Below are 20,239 nucleotides of genomic sequence, written 5' to 3' on the forward strand. Positions count from 1 at the left end.
TCTCTACTATTTAATAAAATCATTTTTATTAACCAAAAGATGATGAAAAGACAAATTAGTCTTCTATCACAAAAAAAAAAAAAAAAAGATGGGCAATAATGTAATTTCACAGGTCCAAATTTTACTGTTTTTATTGAAACCTCACCTACAAATGATGTTAAAATACCTCCAATATTTAAAAAAATTAATAATAATAATAAAAAAAAAACCAAAAACAAAAACCTCTCACTCCGTCCACATTCTCTCGCTCCTTCTCCCTCTTTCCTTCTCATTTTCTAAAAAAAATGTGCTTATACACACAATGTATGTAAGTAAATGCTAGTATATATAGATTACAACTAATATATATATATATATATATATATATATATATATATAAATAATATTTTAAATTTGACATATCAATTCAAATTTAATTTCATGTTTTAAAATTTGACATCTTCAATTTTTTTTTTTTAATCAAAATTTTGACTTCCTTTAGAAATTGTCTTATGTGTTTCCCACAATGAGGGGTTAGTGTAACTAGGGTTGGGGTTAGCATACTATTCTAATTAGGAAGAGGATACAACCTTATCCAGGAAAACCTTATCCCCGAGTTCGCGCAGAAAACGCACTCCAGCAGGAGCAGCCCCAGCCAGATCTTGCCGATCGATTCCGAGGTTGGTAGTGACCAATTATTCCCTCGAGTTATTCGTTACATTTGCCCTGTTGTCAATTATCATAAAAAGTAAGTTTATATGGTGTGCAGATTTGAGCGAGAAAGTTTCAAAACGTGAATTTTATTAAGATGGTATATCTTAATGAATTAATACTGCTAACACATTATATCTTAATGAATTAATACTGCTAACACATTCTTTGAGTGCAGTCAGCACTCAGCAGTGAAATTTTCTCTTCTATATGTTTGGGTGCGGGACTTTCAAGTTTCAAATTACTAGGGATTTAGGCAAAGTAAGCCAGAAATGGATTGCAAAAAGTTAGTAGAAATCTGGGAGAGAGGTATGTTTGAGACATTGGGACTTGAGATTGGAAGGCAGATAGATGCTATAGTATGCTTTGATATCACTCAATCATTTTTTTCCTGAAGCAACCAACCAACCATCCTATTGCGTTCAGAATTCCTCACTAATAAGTAGTCACTAGACAAAGAACATGGGCAGAGACTTGCTTCGTTGTTATATGGGAGAGATCATAATTAGTTTGATCTGAATGTAATGCCGTTTAGTGATTTTTTGTGCTCATTACTCTTTTACTGATACTCACTCAGATTCCAACAGTATGGGTACCCGTGCCCGAACCGGTGGTGATCGCCTGAGAACGGTCTGGACCCCTGAAATGGATCGATATTTCATTGATCTCATGTTAGAGCAAGTTGGCAGAGGAAATAAATTTGATGATCATTTATTTAGCAAGCGTGCCTGGAAGCATATGACATCCTTGTTCAATACAAAATTCAACTTCCCCTATGAAAAAGATGTTCTGAAAAATCGGCACAAAACACTAAGGAATTTGTACAAGGCTGTAAAAATCCTCCTTCATCAGAGGGGATTCAGTTGGGATGAAACGCGACAAATGGTGACTGCTGATAATAATGCCTGGGATGGATATATTAAGGTATACTTAAATCACCTGACCTTTCTCTTTTCTTTTCCAAATTTCCCTCTCTCTTAACCATGTCAAGAGACCTTACAGATTATGGTTTCAGGTACACCCAGATGCACGGTCATTCAGAATAAAAACCATCCCTTATTACCGTGATTTGTGTTTGATATATGGCGACGCAGCATTCGAAGAGAAAGGTAATCATTGTGTCCTTGATACAAATGTTAAAAATATGTAACGATTAGGAGCAATTGTTTTGCCAGGAGTTTTTACTTCTGCTTCTTAACCTGTTCATGCCAGGTGATAATGTTCCCGAGGAGTCATCACATTCAAGCGAGACTGGTAAAACAGCGGCCACACAGCCGACGAACGTTAATCAGGACACAGCAGAGGCTCTTCGTGATATCATTGTTGGTGAGGATTATGGAGTCACTATCTCAGAAAAATGTTTTGATTTTAGGCAGCATGCTATTACAAGTGTTCCTGAAATCACTGCTAGTAATCGCTCCAGAACTTACTGGCAGCCGCCCATGGACTGTTATTTCATTGACCTTTTGCAAGAACAGGTGCAGAAAGGCAGCAGGGTTGATGGTGTGTTTCGTAAACAAGCTTGGAAGGAGATGATTGCATTATTCAACACTAAGTTTGGCTTTAATTATGATATGGATGTTCTTAAAAATCGGCACAAAACTCTGAAAAGGCAATATAATGTTATAAAGAATCTACTTGAATTAGATGGCTTTAGTTGGGATGATAAGCGCCATATGGTGACAGCTGATGATTATGTTTGGCAAGATTATATTAAGGTAATTATCTATTCAAATACCGCATACTTATTCAATTGAAGACTTTTATTATTTATGTATTGCACATATATTCCCATTGAGTTCCTCCTGGTTAATCATGATGATTATCTTTGTTTCATTATTCAGAGTCAGAAGAAAATATTGTTATCGTAACATGCAGGAACATACTGATGCACGGCAGTTCATGACCCGACCTGTCCCATATTATAAAGATTTATGCATGATATGTGATCCAAGTCTTGATGACAGAGACTGCTATTCAGGTCAAGGTGTAGAGCAACAAAATCAAGTTGAGGGCGCCAAATTCTGTGGAGCATTAACTAGTCTTCAGTCTGCATCTACATCAGTTTCCGCCGAGGATGATGTTGTTGAGGTGCAGGAGTCGAGCCTTATGTCCCATAAGAAAAGGCGTCAACTAGAAAACTGCTCAAATCAGGCTCATCCAAAAAGATCCCGAGAAGCAGATGGTGGCATGGCTAGTGCTCTTCATGAGATGGCATCTGCTGTTTCATCGCTGTCAGATAAGAAGAGAAATGATGGGAACATGAACTCTGGCTCAATAGAAAGTGTGATTGAAGCAATACAAGCATTACCAGACATGGACGAAGACCTCGTGTTAGATGCTTGTGATTTGCTAGAGGATGAAAACAAGGCAAAAACATTTATGGCATTGAATGTTAAATTACGAAAGAAGTGGTTAACGAGGAAGCTTCGGCCGCAGTTGGCAACGTAGTATAATTTAGGCCCCAGAAACATACAAGTGCGAGGGAAGGTAACATCAACTCTCTATGTGCTCTGAACTGATTCTGATGGTAGTTTTAGTTTATTGGGTTGTGACTGAAGTATCATGTATGGAGGAGCTTAATATGGGGAATTTGAAAGAGTATATATGGCAGCAAGTGATTAGGTTACAGTGGCCTTTCTCAACTGATATGTACTAAAGCAATTAGATATAAGCTGCAGAGCGCAATAAGTTTGAAGCTGACGGCTGATTTGAGTCGGATAGACTAATCCGTTTGCATTTTACCATATATGTATATATGTTTCAAGCTGTTTGGATTTTCATCCATCCATGATCCAGCCATACATTAGTGAGTAATTTAGCACTTGGAGAATGTAAGTCAATCACACGTCTTCGATCGACGTAATAGAATATCCTTGTTTCTGTCATGCAGCTTCCTTAGCCTTAAACGATACACATGTTAATTCATTATATTTGTACCAATACAACAACGAACAAGGTTTTATCCAAGATTAAGATGAAACTCTTGCAAAGTCTCCAGCTCTTTTCACTCCAACGTCTTTTTCTGGTGAACTTTTTACTTCACTTTGAATTGTGCGATATAGGAGTCAAAAGTGGTAAAAATTTGTAGTTTAGGGATACCACATTATCTATTATCACATCATGCGCTAACAGATATACATTATTGCCAATGTCATAGTACCCGGAAAATAGAATTATACTAGCGTACAATTTTTCTCGACAATTGAAAAATGCGTCTTTTAATTTGGGACCAGCCAACGGTACCAAATGTGAAGAAAAACATCTTTAAAAACAAAAATTTACTTATTTCGTGTGACTATTTTGTGTTTGAAGTTTAATATTGGTGTTCCTACTATTCTATAAGTTTATTGGTTTTTAACATTTTATACATCAAGTTTTTTTCACCCAATCTCGTACCTAAAATCGTAATTCTAAGACATTTTCATATATCCGTTAAGCTGTCTGTTATAACAACTATTAACCATGTGACGTAATGCGCATGTGCATATGAACAATGACTCGACGTCTCATGTCAATAGGTACCACGTGAATATTAAAAAAATAAAAAAACTAAATAAAAAAAAAATTCTTTTCTCTTCCCCTCCCTCTTCGACTCTCCTGATCCCTCCCACTTCTCCCTCTTCACCTCCCTGATCGTCATCCTCCCTCTCCTCCACCCTCTTCACCTCCCCTCCCTTCTCTCTCCCCAGATCAACTTGCACCTAACCCCACCATCCATCGCCGCACCCAAAGCTTCTGCTAATATCAGTTAAGTTCAACAGTTACAAATTTTCACCTTTCGCGGTTAACAGCCACTATTTCGCTCTCAAGGTTGAACAAAAAATCATCGATTATCCAAGACTGCACACTTTGCATTGTCCACCTAGGGTTAGTTTTAGGTTTTAATCAAATTCCACGACGCTTCTCGCCTGAATCCATATCTACTGCAAATTAATTGCACTGGCTCGTAACGAAGAGAAAACGCAGTCGTTGCTCAATCGATTCATTGCCCTCAAAGCCGAAGAAAAGAAGAAGCCAAGAGCGACGCCCATACCTCGCCTCCGAGTCTTGCGACCTCGCTGAGGCCTCTAGATGGCGGCAGCAAATCATAGAGGGAAATCGGCCGAAAGGTCGCCGAGATTTAGAACGAAGCCCTCGGGGAGCATCGGACATGCGACCTCAACGACAAGATCAATAAGCTGATTCGAGCGAAGGTCCATTGGGAGTGGCAGATTGTGGAGCTCGGAGGCCCAAATTATGCCAAACGCCTGACGGACCTCGACAATAATATTGGCGATGTTCCGAACTCCAGCGGTCGCAGCCCCGGGTTGATAACAATGACGGTACAAATCAAGAGAGATTTTAGAGAGAGAAACAAATGAAGAGTCTTGTATATATTTCTAGAGAGAGAATGTTGATTACATCAGAAAGTGATCCAGCTCACTATTTATACAAGGAAGGAGTCTTAACAATTAAGTAACCTCCTAACTAACTCACATTCAATGGTCAATATTTCTCTAACCAATCTTCGATCTAATGGTCTACAACAACTCTTGTCACTTGGCATTTACATGGTTAATATCCCCCCTCAATCTCAACTTGGGTAACCAAGTTTGAGATTGCAACAATGATGAAGAAACAAGGGACCATGTAAGCCCTTAGTCAAAGTATCAGCTATTTGGTCTATAGTGGAAATATATTCCACCTGCAAATCCCCTTCCTGCACCCTTTCTCGAACAAAATGGAAATCTGTGTCCAAATGTTTGATCCGAGTATGAAAGACATGGTTAGAGCACAGTGCCAATGTAGAGATATTATCACAACGTAACAGAGGAAGATGAGGTAAAAACACCTACAAGTCTTTCAAAATCAATCGGACCCAAGCCATATCTGCAGCTGCATTAGCTAAGGCTTTGTACTCAGCCTCTGTGGAACTTCGAGATACCCCCTTTGCTTCTTAGATTGCCAAGATATAGGATTAAGACCTAAGAACACAACATAACCTGTGGTAGATCTCCTCGTGTTAATATCATAGGCCTAATCTGCATCACTAAAAGCTGTCAAGTGTAACTGTGAACTGGCAGAATAGTTAAGACCACAAGCTGCAGTGCCGTGAAGATATCGTAGGATCCTTTTAACAAGGGAGAAATGAACATCTGTTGGGGTAGGCATAAACTGACAAGCATAATTCACAACATATGCAATGTCTGGACGAGTAAATGTAAGATATTGAAGTGCTCCCACCAAACTTCGAAACATAGTTGGAGCTGGCAATGGTGTACCCTTATCTTTGAGTAGTTGAGTGTGAGGCTTGCAGGGAGTGGAACAAGGTTTACAAGACTCAAGACCAGCCTTTTTCAACAAATCCTGAATATACTTGGACTGAGATATAAATAGATCACCATTTGCTTGATATGTAATCTGCAATCCCAAAAAAAATGTAAGCTATCCCATGTCTTTCATTTCAAAAACTTCTCCTAAAGCATCAATCACTTGTTGTACCAGGAAGGAACTAGAGCCAGTAATGATAATATCATAGACATAGAGTAGAAGGATCACTACATCAGCACCTTGTGTTTTGACAAAAAGACTAGTATCAGAATCTAAGACAACAAATCCCAATGTAGGCAAATAGGTTGTGAATTTAGAATTCCAGGCCCTAGGTGCCTGTTTTAAACCATATAGGGACTTGACTAATTTGCACACATAATTAGGATGCTCAGAATCTTGGAAACCTTGGGGTTGATTCATAAACACCTTTTTCTTGTAAATCCCCGTGAAGAAAAGCATTCTTCACATCTAATTGTCTAAGAGGCCATTTTTGAGATGCAGCAAACTGTACTATATCGGACCACATGACTAAATGTATCTGCATAATCCAACCCTTGTTCTTGACTGAACCCTTAAGCAACAAGCCGTGCTTTGTATCTGGAAATTACACCATGTTGATCCCTCTTGACTTTGTAGACCCACTTGCTACCAATTATATTCCTGTTCAAAGGTGGAGGAACAAGAATCCATGTACCTTGTCTTCGTAAAGCTGTGAATTCATCCACCATTGCTTCTCTCCACTTTGCACTTTTAACAGCAGCTTTATATGACGAAGGTTCATCACTTTCTGTAATAGTGAGCAAGGCAGTATATCCACAAAATGCAAAATCACCAGACAAAGAAGAAAAATGAGAATGAGCAGAATAAGCACTATAATCCTTCCATTGAATTGCACTTGACTTTAGTCTAGTTTGCATAGGATGCTCACTTGGAGATACTGGATGAGATATAGCATGTACTAAACTTGAATCATTATTTGGGTAAAAAGAAGGACCTACCTCAATTGACTCTGGGTTATGGACAAGCAATAAAGAGTTGAGAGTTGGTGCAGAGAGTAGAGTAATGTGGGGTGAGGAACCTTGGAGCTGAGAAGGAACTTGAACATTTGTGGATTCTGGAGAACTCTGTGAAGGAACTCGTATTTCTGAACGTACTTGATCTTGAACAGAATTCTCACTCCTGAAACTTTGTGAAGAAGAAGAATCCCATTGTGAATTTTCAACATGAACTGGTAGAACATAAGGAACAATCACATGATGATATCTAGAAACTGGTCCAACAACATTCGGTGCACCGGTTGAAGAACTATTGTGATAAAACGAAAATGTCTGCTCATCATGAACCACATGTCTAGAGATATACAACCTCCTGGTAGCTCTATGGTAACAAAGCACACCCTTATAGCCTAAGGCATATCCCATAAATACACATTGATCTGTTCTTGCATCTAATTTGGATGAGGTATAGGGTCTAAGGTAAGGATACACAGATGTGCCAAAAAATTTCAGAGAATGCAACACAGGTTGAACTTTGAACAATTGGAAAAATGGAGACTGTATACTTAAAGATTTACATGGCATCCGATTGATAAGAAAAACTGCATGTGCACAGGCATGATACCAAAAGTTATGTGGAAGATTAGTTGAGGTAAGTAAGGTAATGGCAGTTTCTAATATATGCACGTGTTTTCTTTTAGCAGTACCATTATGTTGGGGAGTGTAAGGACATGATACCAAGTGCAATATACATGTTGCATTAAGAAACTTCTTAAAAGCCAAACTCATATATTCTTCACCACCATCAGATTGGAAAATTTTAACAACTGCTTGAAACTGAGTTCGAATGAATGCATAGAAAGACTGAAAAACTTCCAGAACTTGAGATTTGTATATTAAAAGGAATATCCATGTGAATTTAGTACAATCATCAATAAAACTCAAATAGTATCTATAACCCTCTATTGATACAACTGAAGCTGGTCCCCATACATCACTGCTGATCCTCTTAAATGGTTTTACAGACCCCAAAGTTCTAGTTTCAAACACTTGTCTAGACATTTTGCCTTTAGGACAAAAACTGCAAACATACTTATTTATATCACTCTTATAGGTAATTTGAGAATGGGATAGCATACGATGTAGAACTTCATTGGTAGGATGACCTAACCGATGATGCCATAAAGAAGCCTTTATTAACTCCCAAGAAATGCTTTTGGTGTAGACTGCCTCAACTGATTGTTCTGGAAGAAAAGCTGCTTTGGTATGTGATATAATCCCCCACTACTCTTTCTTCTCATGAGTATTGTCTTTGTTGCCTTGTCCTACATCCAAAACCCAAATTCATCAAGAATTACATAGCAATTATTATCCTTGCATAAAGTATAGACAGAAATGAGACTTGCAGTTAACTCAGGAACATGCAAAACAGTATAGAGATTTAAGGGTTTAGACAATGTGTGAATAGAAGAAGAACCAGTATTCTTCACTGGAAGACATTCACCACTGCCAACTGTGATTTTCTGATCACCATCAAATGGTGCAATCATATTCAAGTCCTCAAGGTTACCGGTCATGTGATGTGTTACCCCAGTATCCATGATCCAACCTTGATTATTGTTGAAGTCTACACCCTGGAAGGAATAATTGCTTCGATGGTAACAGTTAAGAGCAATATGTCCTCGCTTTCCACAGATCTGGCACTCAGGGATTAGACCATTGGAATATGGTAACTGTTCATTTTTGTAGTAGCAATTGAGTGCAGTGTGCCATCTCTTGCTATAGATCTGGCATTCAGGAATAATGTTGGATTTGATACCACTGTTTCCATTCCAAGAAGTCCAGGTAGAATTGCTCCTATTATTGTTTGAGGAACCAGAGAAACTACCATTGCCTCTGTTGTTAAAACCCCCAGAATTACCAGCATTAAACCTTGGTTTTGTGTAGAACCGAGAGCCATTGAAACCAGTGTGGTTTCTGTGAGACTGTCTTACATTGGTATAATTCTGACTTCCATTATGATAGTTACCACCTTGTCTCTGTGATTGGCCCACAAAACATGCTCCATTATAATTCTGAGAAGTAGAACTCTCTTCTTGATAAAACTGACGATTAGCTCTTGAATTAGAGTTTTCTCCTTGATAAAACTGTCCACTAGCCCCTGTAGCAGATGATTCACCTTGAGAAAACATTCCTGTCATAGGAAATTGCATAGCAGATTGATACTCCTCAGCAGTTCTTTCGGCACTCAGTAGTTGTGCACGAAACTCTTTCAATGTTATTAGTGTTTCTCGTGCCACAATCACAGTATGGATCATGTTATATTCAGAAGGCAAACCAGCTAAAGCTGCAACAATCAAATCATTCTCCGAAATACTTTCTCCTGCAGCCAATAACTAATCCTTCAAATGCTTAAGTTTGAGCAAATACTTTTCAATGGAATCAGCTCATTTCTTAATTGTATGCAGCTCGGTCTTAAGATGATTAATTTGAGCACGTGAGACAGTAGCATATCGACCAGTAAGTTGTGTCCATGTCTTATGGGCAGTCTTACTCCCTACAAAGTATTCAATAGCTTCATTGCCGAGAGTATCAATAAGAAGACTTAGTAAAGCCTTATCTGTCTTTATCCATTCACGATGAATAGCTGTGATTTCCTTTGTCACTCCACTCTCCAAAAAGACAACATACTTAGGCGGACAGACACTTGTACTATCAAAGTATTCGAAAAGATCATACCCTTCCAAGACGAACCAAAATTGAAATGACCACTTAGCAAAATTATCATCTTGTAGGCGAATTGTAAGCATTCCCAGCAATCCATCAATCTTGAGTGATGAAGTTGTCATTGTTACAAGAAATACGTAACTTTATGTAAGACTATACCAATACTACAACACAGAATGCAATTCTGACAAAGCAAAACACTGTAAACAACTCCAAAGAATGACTTCGTGTCAATGCAGACAAGAATTTTGCAACAGATCAGAGAGCTTTGTGCACGTAGACCAAATCAGAGAGCTTCTTGCCCTAATTGAACAAAATTTCATGATTTTCTTGAATAATCAATGAGCTTCGTGCTAGGAATCGGTTTTCAAGAAATCAAACAATCATCAAACTAAGCTTCGTGCTTTAACAAATCAACCACAAGCTACAAACATAGGGCTTCGTGCCTAAAAAAAAATTGCAAGATTCACCAAATTTTCAACAATCACTCAACACAAACAGCTTCGTGCTTCAGATTACGCATCAAATTCTCAATCAATTAGAGCAATAAAAAGGAATGACCTGAAATGATATCATCTTGCTCAATCGGAAAGTCCACCGCCATTGTTGAGACGCTTCAACAATCACCGTCCTCACACCAGCACAGATACTCCTTCAGGTATCTCCTGAACCGCAACCAGAATCACAACAATCACCGGGGCCAAACACTCCAAACACTGACTCCAATTCGCCGACTTGAAATCACCGACTCCATTCACCGACTCGAAATTTCTAACTCAGAGATCCAAATTTTGCACAAATCAACACAGATTATCATAGAGACTCAGGCCCGATGAAAAACCTAAGCTCTTGATACCATGATAACAATGACGGTACAAATCTTAGAGAGAGAAACAAATGAAGAGTCTTGTATATATTTCTAGAGAGAGAATGTTGATTACATCAGAAGGTGATCTAGCTCACTATTTATACAAGGAAGAAGTCTTAACAATTAAGTAACCTCCTAACTAACTCACATTCAATGGTCAATATTTCTCTAACCAATCTTTGATCTAATGGTCTACAACAACTCTTGTCACTCGGCATTTACATGGTTAATACGGGTATCGATGCTTGGGGTACGATGATGGATGGTGGGGGTTGGGTGTAGGTTGATTTGGGGAAAGAGAAGGGAATGGAGGTGAAGAGGGTGGAAGAAAGGGGGGAGGTGGTTTGGGGAGGTGAAAAGGGAGGATGGGGAGTAGGCCGGTCATTTTCTAATATGACACGGTCACATGACACGAAAATAACGGGTTTCAAGTCAACATGAAAACTAATCGGGTCATTATTAAGTGATCCGTTAAGAACGTGTTAATAACAGGTATACATACGGGTAACACGTGAGTAAGCCGTTTCGATAAAAAAATTATTTTGATAATTTTAAAGTTTAATTACTAAAAGATTTATAATAAAATAAAATAACCATATTAATATATACAATATATTCTATGTTAAATATATAGTTTTGTATTATTATTCTATATAAGTTTTTTTTTTATAAAGAAAATAGTCATTATGTATTTTTATTATGAGAGTTCTTTATTGTCATTACTAGAATAAATTTTACTTAACATGTTGTTGTCCAAAATTAAAATAAACTAGCATAGTATTTGTATAGGCAAAAACTAAGAAGACATACATACAAGTATGAAAATGTGAAAGAATATATAATGTCACATCCCGGCCAGGGGCTGATCACTTCCCGGGCCCGCTCCACCACCTTAGCACGATATTGTCCGCTTTGGGCTTACCATTCCCTCACGATTTTGTTTTTGGGAACTCACGAGCAACTTCCTAGTGGGTCACCCATCATGGGATTGCTCTAGCCCCCTTCTCGCTTAACTTCGGAGTTCCTACGGAACCCAAAGCCAGTGAGCTCCCAAAAGGCCTCGTGCTAGGTAGGGATGAGAATATACATATAAGGATCACTCCCCTGGGCGATGTGGGATGTCACAATCCACCCCCCTTAGGGGCCCGACGTCCTCGTTGGCACACCACGGCCAGGGTTAGGCTCTGATACCAAATTGTCACATCCCAGCCCGGGGCGGATCACTTCCCAGGCCCGCTTCACCACCTTAGCACGATATTGTCCGCTTTGGGCTTACCATTCCCTCACGGTTTTGTTTTTGGGAACTCACGAGCAACTTCCCAGTGGGTCACCCATCATGGGATTGCTCTAGCCCCCTTCTCGCTTAACTTCGGAGTTCCTACGGAACCCGAAGCCAGTGAGCTCCCAAAAGGCCTAGTGCTAGGTAGGGATGGGAATATACATATAAGGATCACTCCCCTGGGCGATGTGGGATGTCACAATCCACCCCCCTTAGGGGCCCGACGTCCTCGTTGGCACACCACGGCCAGGGTTAGGCTCTGATACCAAATTGTCACATCCCGGCCCGGGGCGGATCACTTCCCGGGCCCGCTTCACCACCTTAGCACGATATTGTCCGCTTTGGGCTTACTATTTCCTCACAGTTTTGTTTTTGGGAACTCACGAGCAACTTCCTAGTGGGTCACCCATCATGGGATTGCTCTAGCCCCCTTCTCGCTTAACTTCGGAGTTCCTACGGAACCCGAAGCCAGTGAGCTCCCAAAATGCCTCGTGCTAGGTAGGGATGAGAATATACATATAAGGATCACTCCCCTGGGCGATGTGGGATGTCACATATAAACACTCGTGATTCATCATTATTCATCGACAAGGAGATAATGGTTACAATTACATTATCGTTTAGATTTTTAAAATCCTCCAAACCCTCATGAATAATGTTTTTTATTTGAGGAAAAATTTAATAAAATTAATAATAATTATTGTAGAAGTGTAAAAAATGTAAAAAAAAAAAAAAATATATATATATATATATATATATATATATATATATATATATACAATCACTCATAGTGACAAGCTTTACAACTTTCATGAAGGGGTCAGCTTCGAAATCCATCACTATAATCCATAAACCTTAAATTTATATTTAACCATTGATTGTCATTTAGCTTTATTCTTCTTACCGAATTTCATTTTTTAATTTTTTTGTTTTAAACATGATCATCTAGCGGATGTAAGAAGATGAACGATTCAGATTTTTGATATCACGTTTCAATATTTACGGTTAACTGAAATATGAGTCGATGTCATATAGTTTGTAGAAACTTTATAGACATCAAGCAATATTTTCACTAACCGTAAAACTTTGAACTTAATATCAACGATACAAACCGTTCATCTTCCTGCATCCTCTAATAGATCATTTTTTCAAAAAAGAAAATCTCAAAAAAAAAAAAAAAAAAAAAAAAAACAAAAAACAAAATTTGATGAGAAAAATGAAGCGTAAATGTAAACAACAATCAACGGTTAAATTTTGATCTATGATTTATATGATTATAATGGCGAATTTCGAAGTTAAGCTATTCACGAAAGTTGTAAAGTCTGTCATTAATAAATAAGAGTAAATCTGTACTGTTAGATTCTATTTCACTTCTATTATTAGAACTTTTTTGGATGAAAAAAGCCCTTCTCTATTCCATTATTTTCCAATTTTACCATTTGATCAAAACAAAAGCCCTAATCCCTTTCCTCTCCCCACTCCCGTAACCCTCTCCTCTTCGACAACACCACAGCTGTCGACAACACTGCTACCGTAAGTCTACTTCTCCAAAAATTGAAAAGCTGGGATTGGGTCCATTGGGATTGGGATTTCAATATGAGTAGGCAATTTTGAATTTAATTGGAATTTTGATCAAGAACTGCGTTTTCAGATTTGGTTTTTTTTTTTCTTCTTCTAGTTTTTGTTAAGGTTTCGTGTTAATTGATGCTTAAACCTACCAAATCTAAACCTCTGATGTTAATTTATGCTTAAACCTGCCAAATCTAAACCTAGTCCTTCCTAAATTTTGCATTATTTCTTGTGCTAATTGTTATCTAGGATGTATTGTGATGTATGTAGTTTAATCTATTGGGAGGTATGTAATTCTAATGTGGGTTTTCGATTTGAATTGGACTGTAGTTCTTGAGCTAATTGTTATTTGGATTTCATTCTTCACGCAAAGCATTTTATCATTCTTTTCATTTGAATGTCAATATTATACTGAAAATGATCCTTTTTATCAAACAATTAGACTTTCTCTTATAATATATTTAGCATCAGTAACAAATTATAAGGGAAAAGTGAAGTACCTATAGAGAATACCCAGAGAAAGCTCCAGGAAATTGCTCAGCCATGATATCCATGGCTGCAAGAAATGCCACAACCTATTCATAATTTCATACCAAACAACGATTAGGATATAGTAGGACAAAGCTTAAGTAAACTGAGGTAGACTGTGAGTTCTTGAAGAAGTTATGTGAAACACTCACAAATTAAACCAACCTTTGTACATGCATATGCCAACAACCACCCTCACTATGTGTCCATCTTGTGAATGTGCGGAAGAAAATGTGCAAGGTTCCAATGTCCTTAATTTTGCAAATCTTTTGAACATTTGATATTTTGTAATGTTCTAATGTTTTTTTTATTATGCTCTTATTTTGGGTATGTAAATATATACTTAAAAGAAAAATGCGTTTTTATGTTTTGGATGTGACAGTATGGTGTGTGTGTGTGTGTGTGTGTGTGTATTTAGTATTATGTTTTTCATTTGATTATTTATTAGTTTAAAATATATTTTCCTTAACAGGTAACGGGTCGGGTTATATTACCTGTTAATATTATCGGGTTGATTTCGGGTTAGGTCATTTTACTCGTTTATTTTAACGGGTGTTACATAACACGACCTGTTAAGATATCAGGTATGACACGAAAACGACATGAACACGGAAAACACGAAACGAATGTCAGATCTGAGTGGGAGGGATCAGGGGAGTCGAAGAAGGGGGAAGAGAAAAGAATTTTTTTTTTATATTAATTTTTTAATATTGACTTGCTCCCATATTGACACGTGGTGCTTAATTGTTGTCTATGTGAACGTCACGTCATAGATTAATCGTTGTTTTAACAGACCTCTTAATGGATGCATGAAAATGTCGTAGAATTACAACTTTAGATACCAGACTGGGATGAAAAAAAACCTAATGTATGAAATGTTGAAAACTAAGAAATTTCAAGATAGTAAACTGAGATCAACCCTTGATATTAATAGTCGTTGATTTAATATGTTTATCATTCACAAATTCTAAATTACACCATATCCAAAAACTTGACAACTATAAGTAGAACGAACTTTAAATTATCTTAATGGGTACTAGCCGATGAGTACACACACTGTGTGTGTGAACTATTTCATTTTTTTTATTTATTTATTAAGGAGTGTGATTAGTTTTTAAAATTTTAAAAAGAGTATGAAAAATTGATAGTGAGACAATTTCTCTTATTGTGTATCAAAAGTGAGGGTAAAATAGGAAAAATAGGGATATGATTGTCATTTTGTCAAATGGTACAAAATTACTATTTTGCCCTTCTCATGTCAATAGTGTGTATTCAAAAGTAAGGGCAAAATTGGAAAAAATGGGGCAAAAAAAGTTGACAAGGGCTCTTCTCTTAATACAATAGATGGTATTACATTACCTTGTTAATAAACATAAAGATTATATTACCTTGTTAATAAACACAAAGATTATATTACCTTGTTAATAAACACAAATGATTTTATGAAATTGACCCACCATGTCAAGATGATGCAGCAAGTTAAAAACCAATTAATGTCGAACTTGAAAATGGGTGATGTAAATCAATGTTGTCATTCCGTTTGAATTCCGTTAAAAATATGTTAGTGTGCTGAAGTGGCACAATGTATGACATCAACTCCAATATTAAGATGCCATTTGGATTATAAAAACAAAATTAATTGTTTAATTTAGCCCTACCACTTAGTACTATGGTTTAGTGGTATTCCTCTTCATTTGTAAGTGAGAAGTAATATGTTCGATTCTTGCCAACTACATTATTGCAAGCTCATTGTGAAGCTAAGCCCGTTCCCTTTCCCCTTAGACTTAGAGCACTTCCAGTGTAGTAAGACCCCCATGGGCAATAGGCAACTTAATCTCCTTAAATGAACAGCAACTACTTGCACTGAATTATTACCTGAACAGTAACTGCCTAAGTGCATTTCCACCCTTAAATTGAATAACTTAGGCAATTTGTATTAAAATATTAATATTTTTTATTTTATAAAATAATAAAAGATAACTTTATTTTTAATTTCAGATAATAATAAAAGATTAGTTGAAAGTATTTGTAAATATTGAAATGTAGTGTAAAATGGAAGAACATGATTAGGTATTGGGTTGCCTATCCCCAAGATGATTATTGCTTGACTTCTCCATTGTTCGTTTAAAAATAAATAAATTATTGTTTAATTTAGCCCTTGCATGAATTAAATCGAAAATAAAAGTAAAAACTGAAAAGAAAAAAAAAAAAAACCCGGCTGCATCCTTTCTCGCTGGACGTTGCTCCAGTGGCCGGAAGCTAGGCATAAGAATTTCAACCTCTCTGGCGTCGCAGACGGATGCTACGCAATTCACGATGGATTTGAATCATATTTCAGCCAAACCCAACCTTCCACTCTCTCTCTAGTATTTAATTCCATGGTTGTTGGTCGTATCAATTTTTTGGTTTCTTGAGTTCTCGTTTTTTGGTGTGCCAAATATCGATTTAAAGGGGTATGACAGGGGTAACTGGAGATACATTGATTTGGGGGTTGATTTGCATCAGGAGGTTGATTCAGATTTGGTGACATTTTCTCTCCCACTCGATTCGATTTGCGGTTCCAAGATCCAACAAACAGAGAAGGAGCAGTCTGTTTTAGGAGTGCAACTTAAGTTAGGCCAATCTGAACTCGTCAATGTTCAACCCGATTTTAAACTCGAACAAATGATTTTTTTTTTTTTTTAGTTATAACCCGTCCGAACCCAACCCAATTTTAACATGTTGAGAATAGAAGCTCATGTTACCCCACAAGAGCAATGGGTAAACGAAGACAAGACTCGATTTAATGCCTGGCTAGATGAAGAACACTTTCCTTACGTTCCTGATTACAAATCAATTCCATTTGAAAAATGGTTGAATCAGAAGGGCGGGGGGTAATTTTTCACTCCAGCCACAATCAAACTTTAGCCTAAGAAAATTGTCAAGTAGGCCGGAGAAAGAGTTAGGCCACCTATTTTTTTGGTTGAGACTGAAAGTGTGGTAGACCTAGAAGAAAAGGTTCAAGTTTCTGCGCCAAAAATCTATTTAGAAAATGATTCATCAGAGGAGTTTTCCAATGACGAACATGGCCGAGATATGGTCTTAGACACCGAAACCATGACAATTGATATGGATATTGGCGATAAAGCCGATATGGAGAAATCCCATGTGGCTAAGTTTTTTGAGTTAAAAGTCGAAATTGGTGAAATAATTACATTGGGGGAGCTTAATTTTTCAATGCATTCAGCAGGTGAAAATGAAAAATATTTCGTCAAATAAAAAATATTTGGAAATCATTTTTTATTCAGCTCGATGCAAAATCTGATTAGAAATGTTGATATTAAAAGATCTTAGCTCAGAATAAAGCATCATTGGCCTTTTCCTGTTATGATTCGGCCAATTTTTTTTGTTTGCTAAAATTAGAAAGAAAAAAAAAGTAATGAATAAATTATTTTCTTAATTAGTCGGCCGTGTAGGGGGAAACATGTTGTATAAGCGACTGTTAAGATGGGGTATCCTTGGTAGTTATAAAATTACAAGTGTTAAGATGGGGTATCCTTTTCGGTTAAAAACTTGTTTTTAATCTCGCGAAGTTGTCAGAGCAATTTCACCCCTAAAGACTTTGCGTCACCCGGTGCATTTATCCACTTAGTGAACAGTAATAGGCCAAAGCATCTCCACCCCTAAAAAAAATGTGCTGGCACCCGGCCCATCTAAAATATTTTAAATTTTTTTATAAAAGAATAAATAAATAAAATAGTTTTAATTTCAGATAAGATTTTTAAACAATCTCGTAACACCACGTGTCATTATCCAAACATACTATTTTGTGAATAGATTTCCGTTAAGATTTGCAACCAATCCTGATGTGCCACATATCACTATCTGTTTACAATAATTTAGCCAAGATTACGATAAGATTTTCAACCAATCTTATTACGCCACGTGTAATTATCCGAATGTACTATTTTATGGATAGATTTCTGATAAGATTTTCAACCAATCCCGACGCGCCACGTGTCACTTCCTATTTGCAATAATTTAGCCAAGATTTCGATAAGATTTTTAACCAATCACGTAGTGCCACATGGCATTGTCCAGAACCTCATCTTTTTTTTTTTTTTTTTTTTTGTCCATTTAAACCCTAAATCTGTACATCCATCCTCACACCAAACTCAATCCTTCTTTTTAGCTCAGAATCCTTCTTCATTGTTTTCAAATCTTGAGTTTTTTTTTTTTTTACAATGTCTTCTTCAAGGAGAGTACATAAACAATTTGTGGAGCAACAGAAAAGATTGTTGGCACAATAGGAAGAATTGATCAATCTCGAGAAAGGTGGAGGTGGAGATAAGGTTTTCGCAATGGAGGATGACTCAGATGATGACCATAGAAGGCAGAAGGCCTCACATTCTCGCCGTGTCATGGAAGCTGTGGGTCAGATAGCCAAACCCAGATGTGCCGCAAACTTTGATAGAAAAAGGGAAAGCCGAGGTAAAGATCTCTTGGAAAATTATTTTATTCGCAACAGTGTACTCCCTGATCATGTTTTTAGACGTTGTTTTAGAATGCAACGAAGTTTGTTCAACAAAATCATGAGTGTTATTTGCAACCATGATCCATATTTTGTGCAAAAAGAAGATGTTTTTTGTGTTCTAAGTCTTCTTCTAGAGCAAAAAATTATGGCTGCCTTGCGAATGCTTACATATGAAGCATCTGCAGATCAAGTGGATGAGATCGTGAGGATGGGAAAAACAACTGTTCTGGAGTCCTTGATGCGGTTTTGCTCTGCAATTGAAGCCATGTACACCAATGAGTACCTCCGGACACCCACGCCAAGGGACATACGAAGGCTTCTGAGGAAGGGTGAGATGCAAGGCTTCCCTGACATGATTGGAATCATTGACTACATGCACTGGACTTGGAAAAACTGTCTAAGTGCGTGGCAAAAAGCTTATGGCGATAGAAAATGAGCCAAAAGTATCATTTTGGAAGCGGTGGCTTCATTTGATACATGGATTTGGCATGCTTTTTGGGTGTTCCAAGAGCTCAGAATGACCTAAATGTCCTTGCTCAATCTCTAGTGTTCGACGATCTGCTGCAAGGAAAATCGCCGGGATGCACATATTGGGTCAGTGACACTAAATACGACGGACCATACTACCTTGCAGACGACATTTACCCAAGGTGGTCTACGTTTGTCAAAATAGTGCCACATCCACAGACTGAAAAAAAAAACATTTCGCAAAATGTCAAGAGGGGTGTAGGAAGGATGTGGAATGTTGTTTTGGTATCCTGCAAGCTTGTTGAGCGATTGTCAGGCCTGCTGCTAAATTGTTTGATGTTGAGGCTCTTCGATCCATCATGATGACGTGTATTATTCTCCACAACATGATTGTGGAAGATGAGCATGATTATGATGTTGTCGATGAATATGAGCCGGATCAGATGAACAACTCAAAAACACGTATCTATTGTGCTCATGACCGGACCGAACATCCCGTGCAACACGAGCCGTTGGAACGGGATTGACGTTACAATGAATTGATCGTTCAGCAGTACACTAATGTGCAAGAGCCATACTAGCACGTAACCCGCCAAAATGACTTGATTGAGCACCAGTGGGGATTGCAAGAAGGTGAAGATAATTAAAATGAGCTTGTGGTTAAAGAATAAAGTGTTTTTTTTTTTTTTTTTAAAGTTTATGTAATTTTATTTGGTGTGTGTGTGTGTTTTTTTATTTTTTAAGTTTATTTGGTGAGGTTATGTATTCTTATTTGATGTGTTTAAATAAAGTACAAATTTTTTTTTGAAATTGCATAAAGTTCTAAAAATAAATAAGAAATTACATAAAGTACTAATAATAAATAAGAAATTACACAAAGTACTAATAATAAATAAGAAATTACATCTATAAATAAAAATAAATAAAAAATTACATAAAGTACTAATAATAAATAAGAAATTACACAAGAAATTAAATAAAGTACTACAAATAAATACGAAATTATACAAAGTCTCTAGAGCTAGGATATGTGGTGCTAGGATCTTCGTTGCTAGGATTTGTGTAGCTATAACCCCCTCGACTTGTTTCCGCATCCCTTTCACGCCTCCTTTGCACGACGTCTCTTTTTTCCGATGTCCAAAAATATTTTGAATTCGGAGACAGTCCTACTAGAGACTTGTTCATAATGTCACGATCTGCTTGAGCTATCTTTTCTTCTCTAAGCTTCTCATTTTCTCGATTAAGTGCTTCTTTAATCATCTCGTTCTCTCGATTAACTATTTCTCTTT

General features: G+C 37.2%; 1 protein-coding gene and 1 pseudogene across 3 annotated transcripts; one reads left to right on the forward strand and one right to left on the reverse strand.

Moving 5' to 3' along the window:
• The first annotated feature begins 509 nt into the window (after nucleotides 1-509).
• Nucleotides 510-3,578, forward strand: LOC137715981 (Myb/SANT-like DNA-binding domain protein). Of its 2 annotated transcripts, none has more exons than XM_068455362.2 (5): nucleotides 510-659; nucleotides 1,268-1,614; nucleotides 1,706-1,799; nucleotides 1,903-2,408; nucleotides 2,569-3,578. In XM_068455362.2, exons 2-5 carry the CDS (start codon nucleotides 1,279-1,281, stop codon nucleotides 3,139-3,141), a joined length of 1,509 nt encoding a protein of 502 aa, XP_068311463.1. In that variant the 5' UTR covers nucleotides 510-659; nucleotides 1,268-1,278; the 3' UTR covers nucleotides 3,142-3,578. The 2 variants fall into 2 exon arrangements, with proteins under 2 accessions (XP_068311463.1, XP_088546556.1); XM_088690430.1 differs by having other exon boundaries at nucleotides 524-659; nucleotides 1,278-1,614.
• A 4,282-nt stretch (nucleotides 3,579-7,860) lies between these two features.
• On the reverse strand, nucleotides 7,861-10,600 carry LOC148697691 (uncharacterized; annotated as a pseudogene). The gene is made up of 2 exons (XR_015960411.1): nucleotides 8,476-10,600; nucleotides 7,861-8,323 (listed from the first exon to the last, which is right to left on the reverse strand). The product of XR_015960411.1 is annotated as an uncharacterized LOC148697691 (transcript).
• Nucleotides 10,601-20,239: the final 9,639 nt, after the last annotated feature.

Source organism: Pyrus communis, chromosome 3 (genome assembly GCF_041283825.1).
Source record: "Pyrus communis isolate YQ-2024b chromosome 3, ASM4128382v1, whole genome shotgun sequence".
NCBI classification, from domain to species: Eukaryota; Viridiplantae; Streptophyta; class Magnoliopsida; order Rosales; family Rosaceae; genus Pyrus; species Pyrus communis.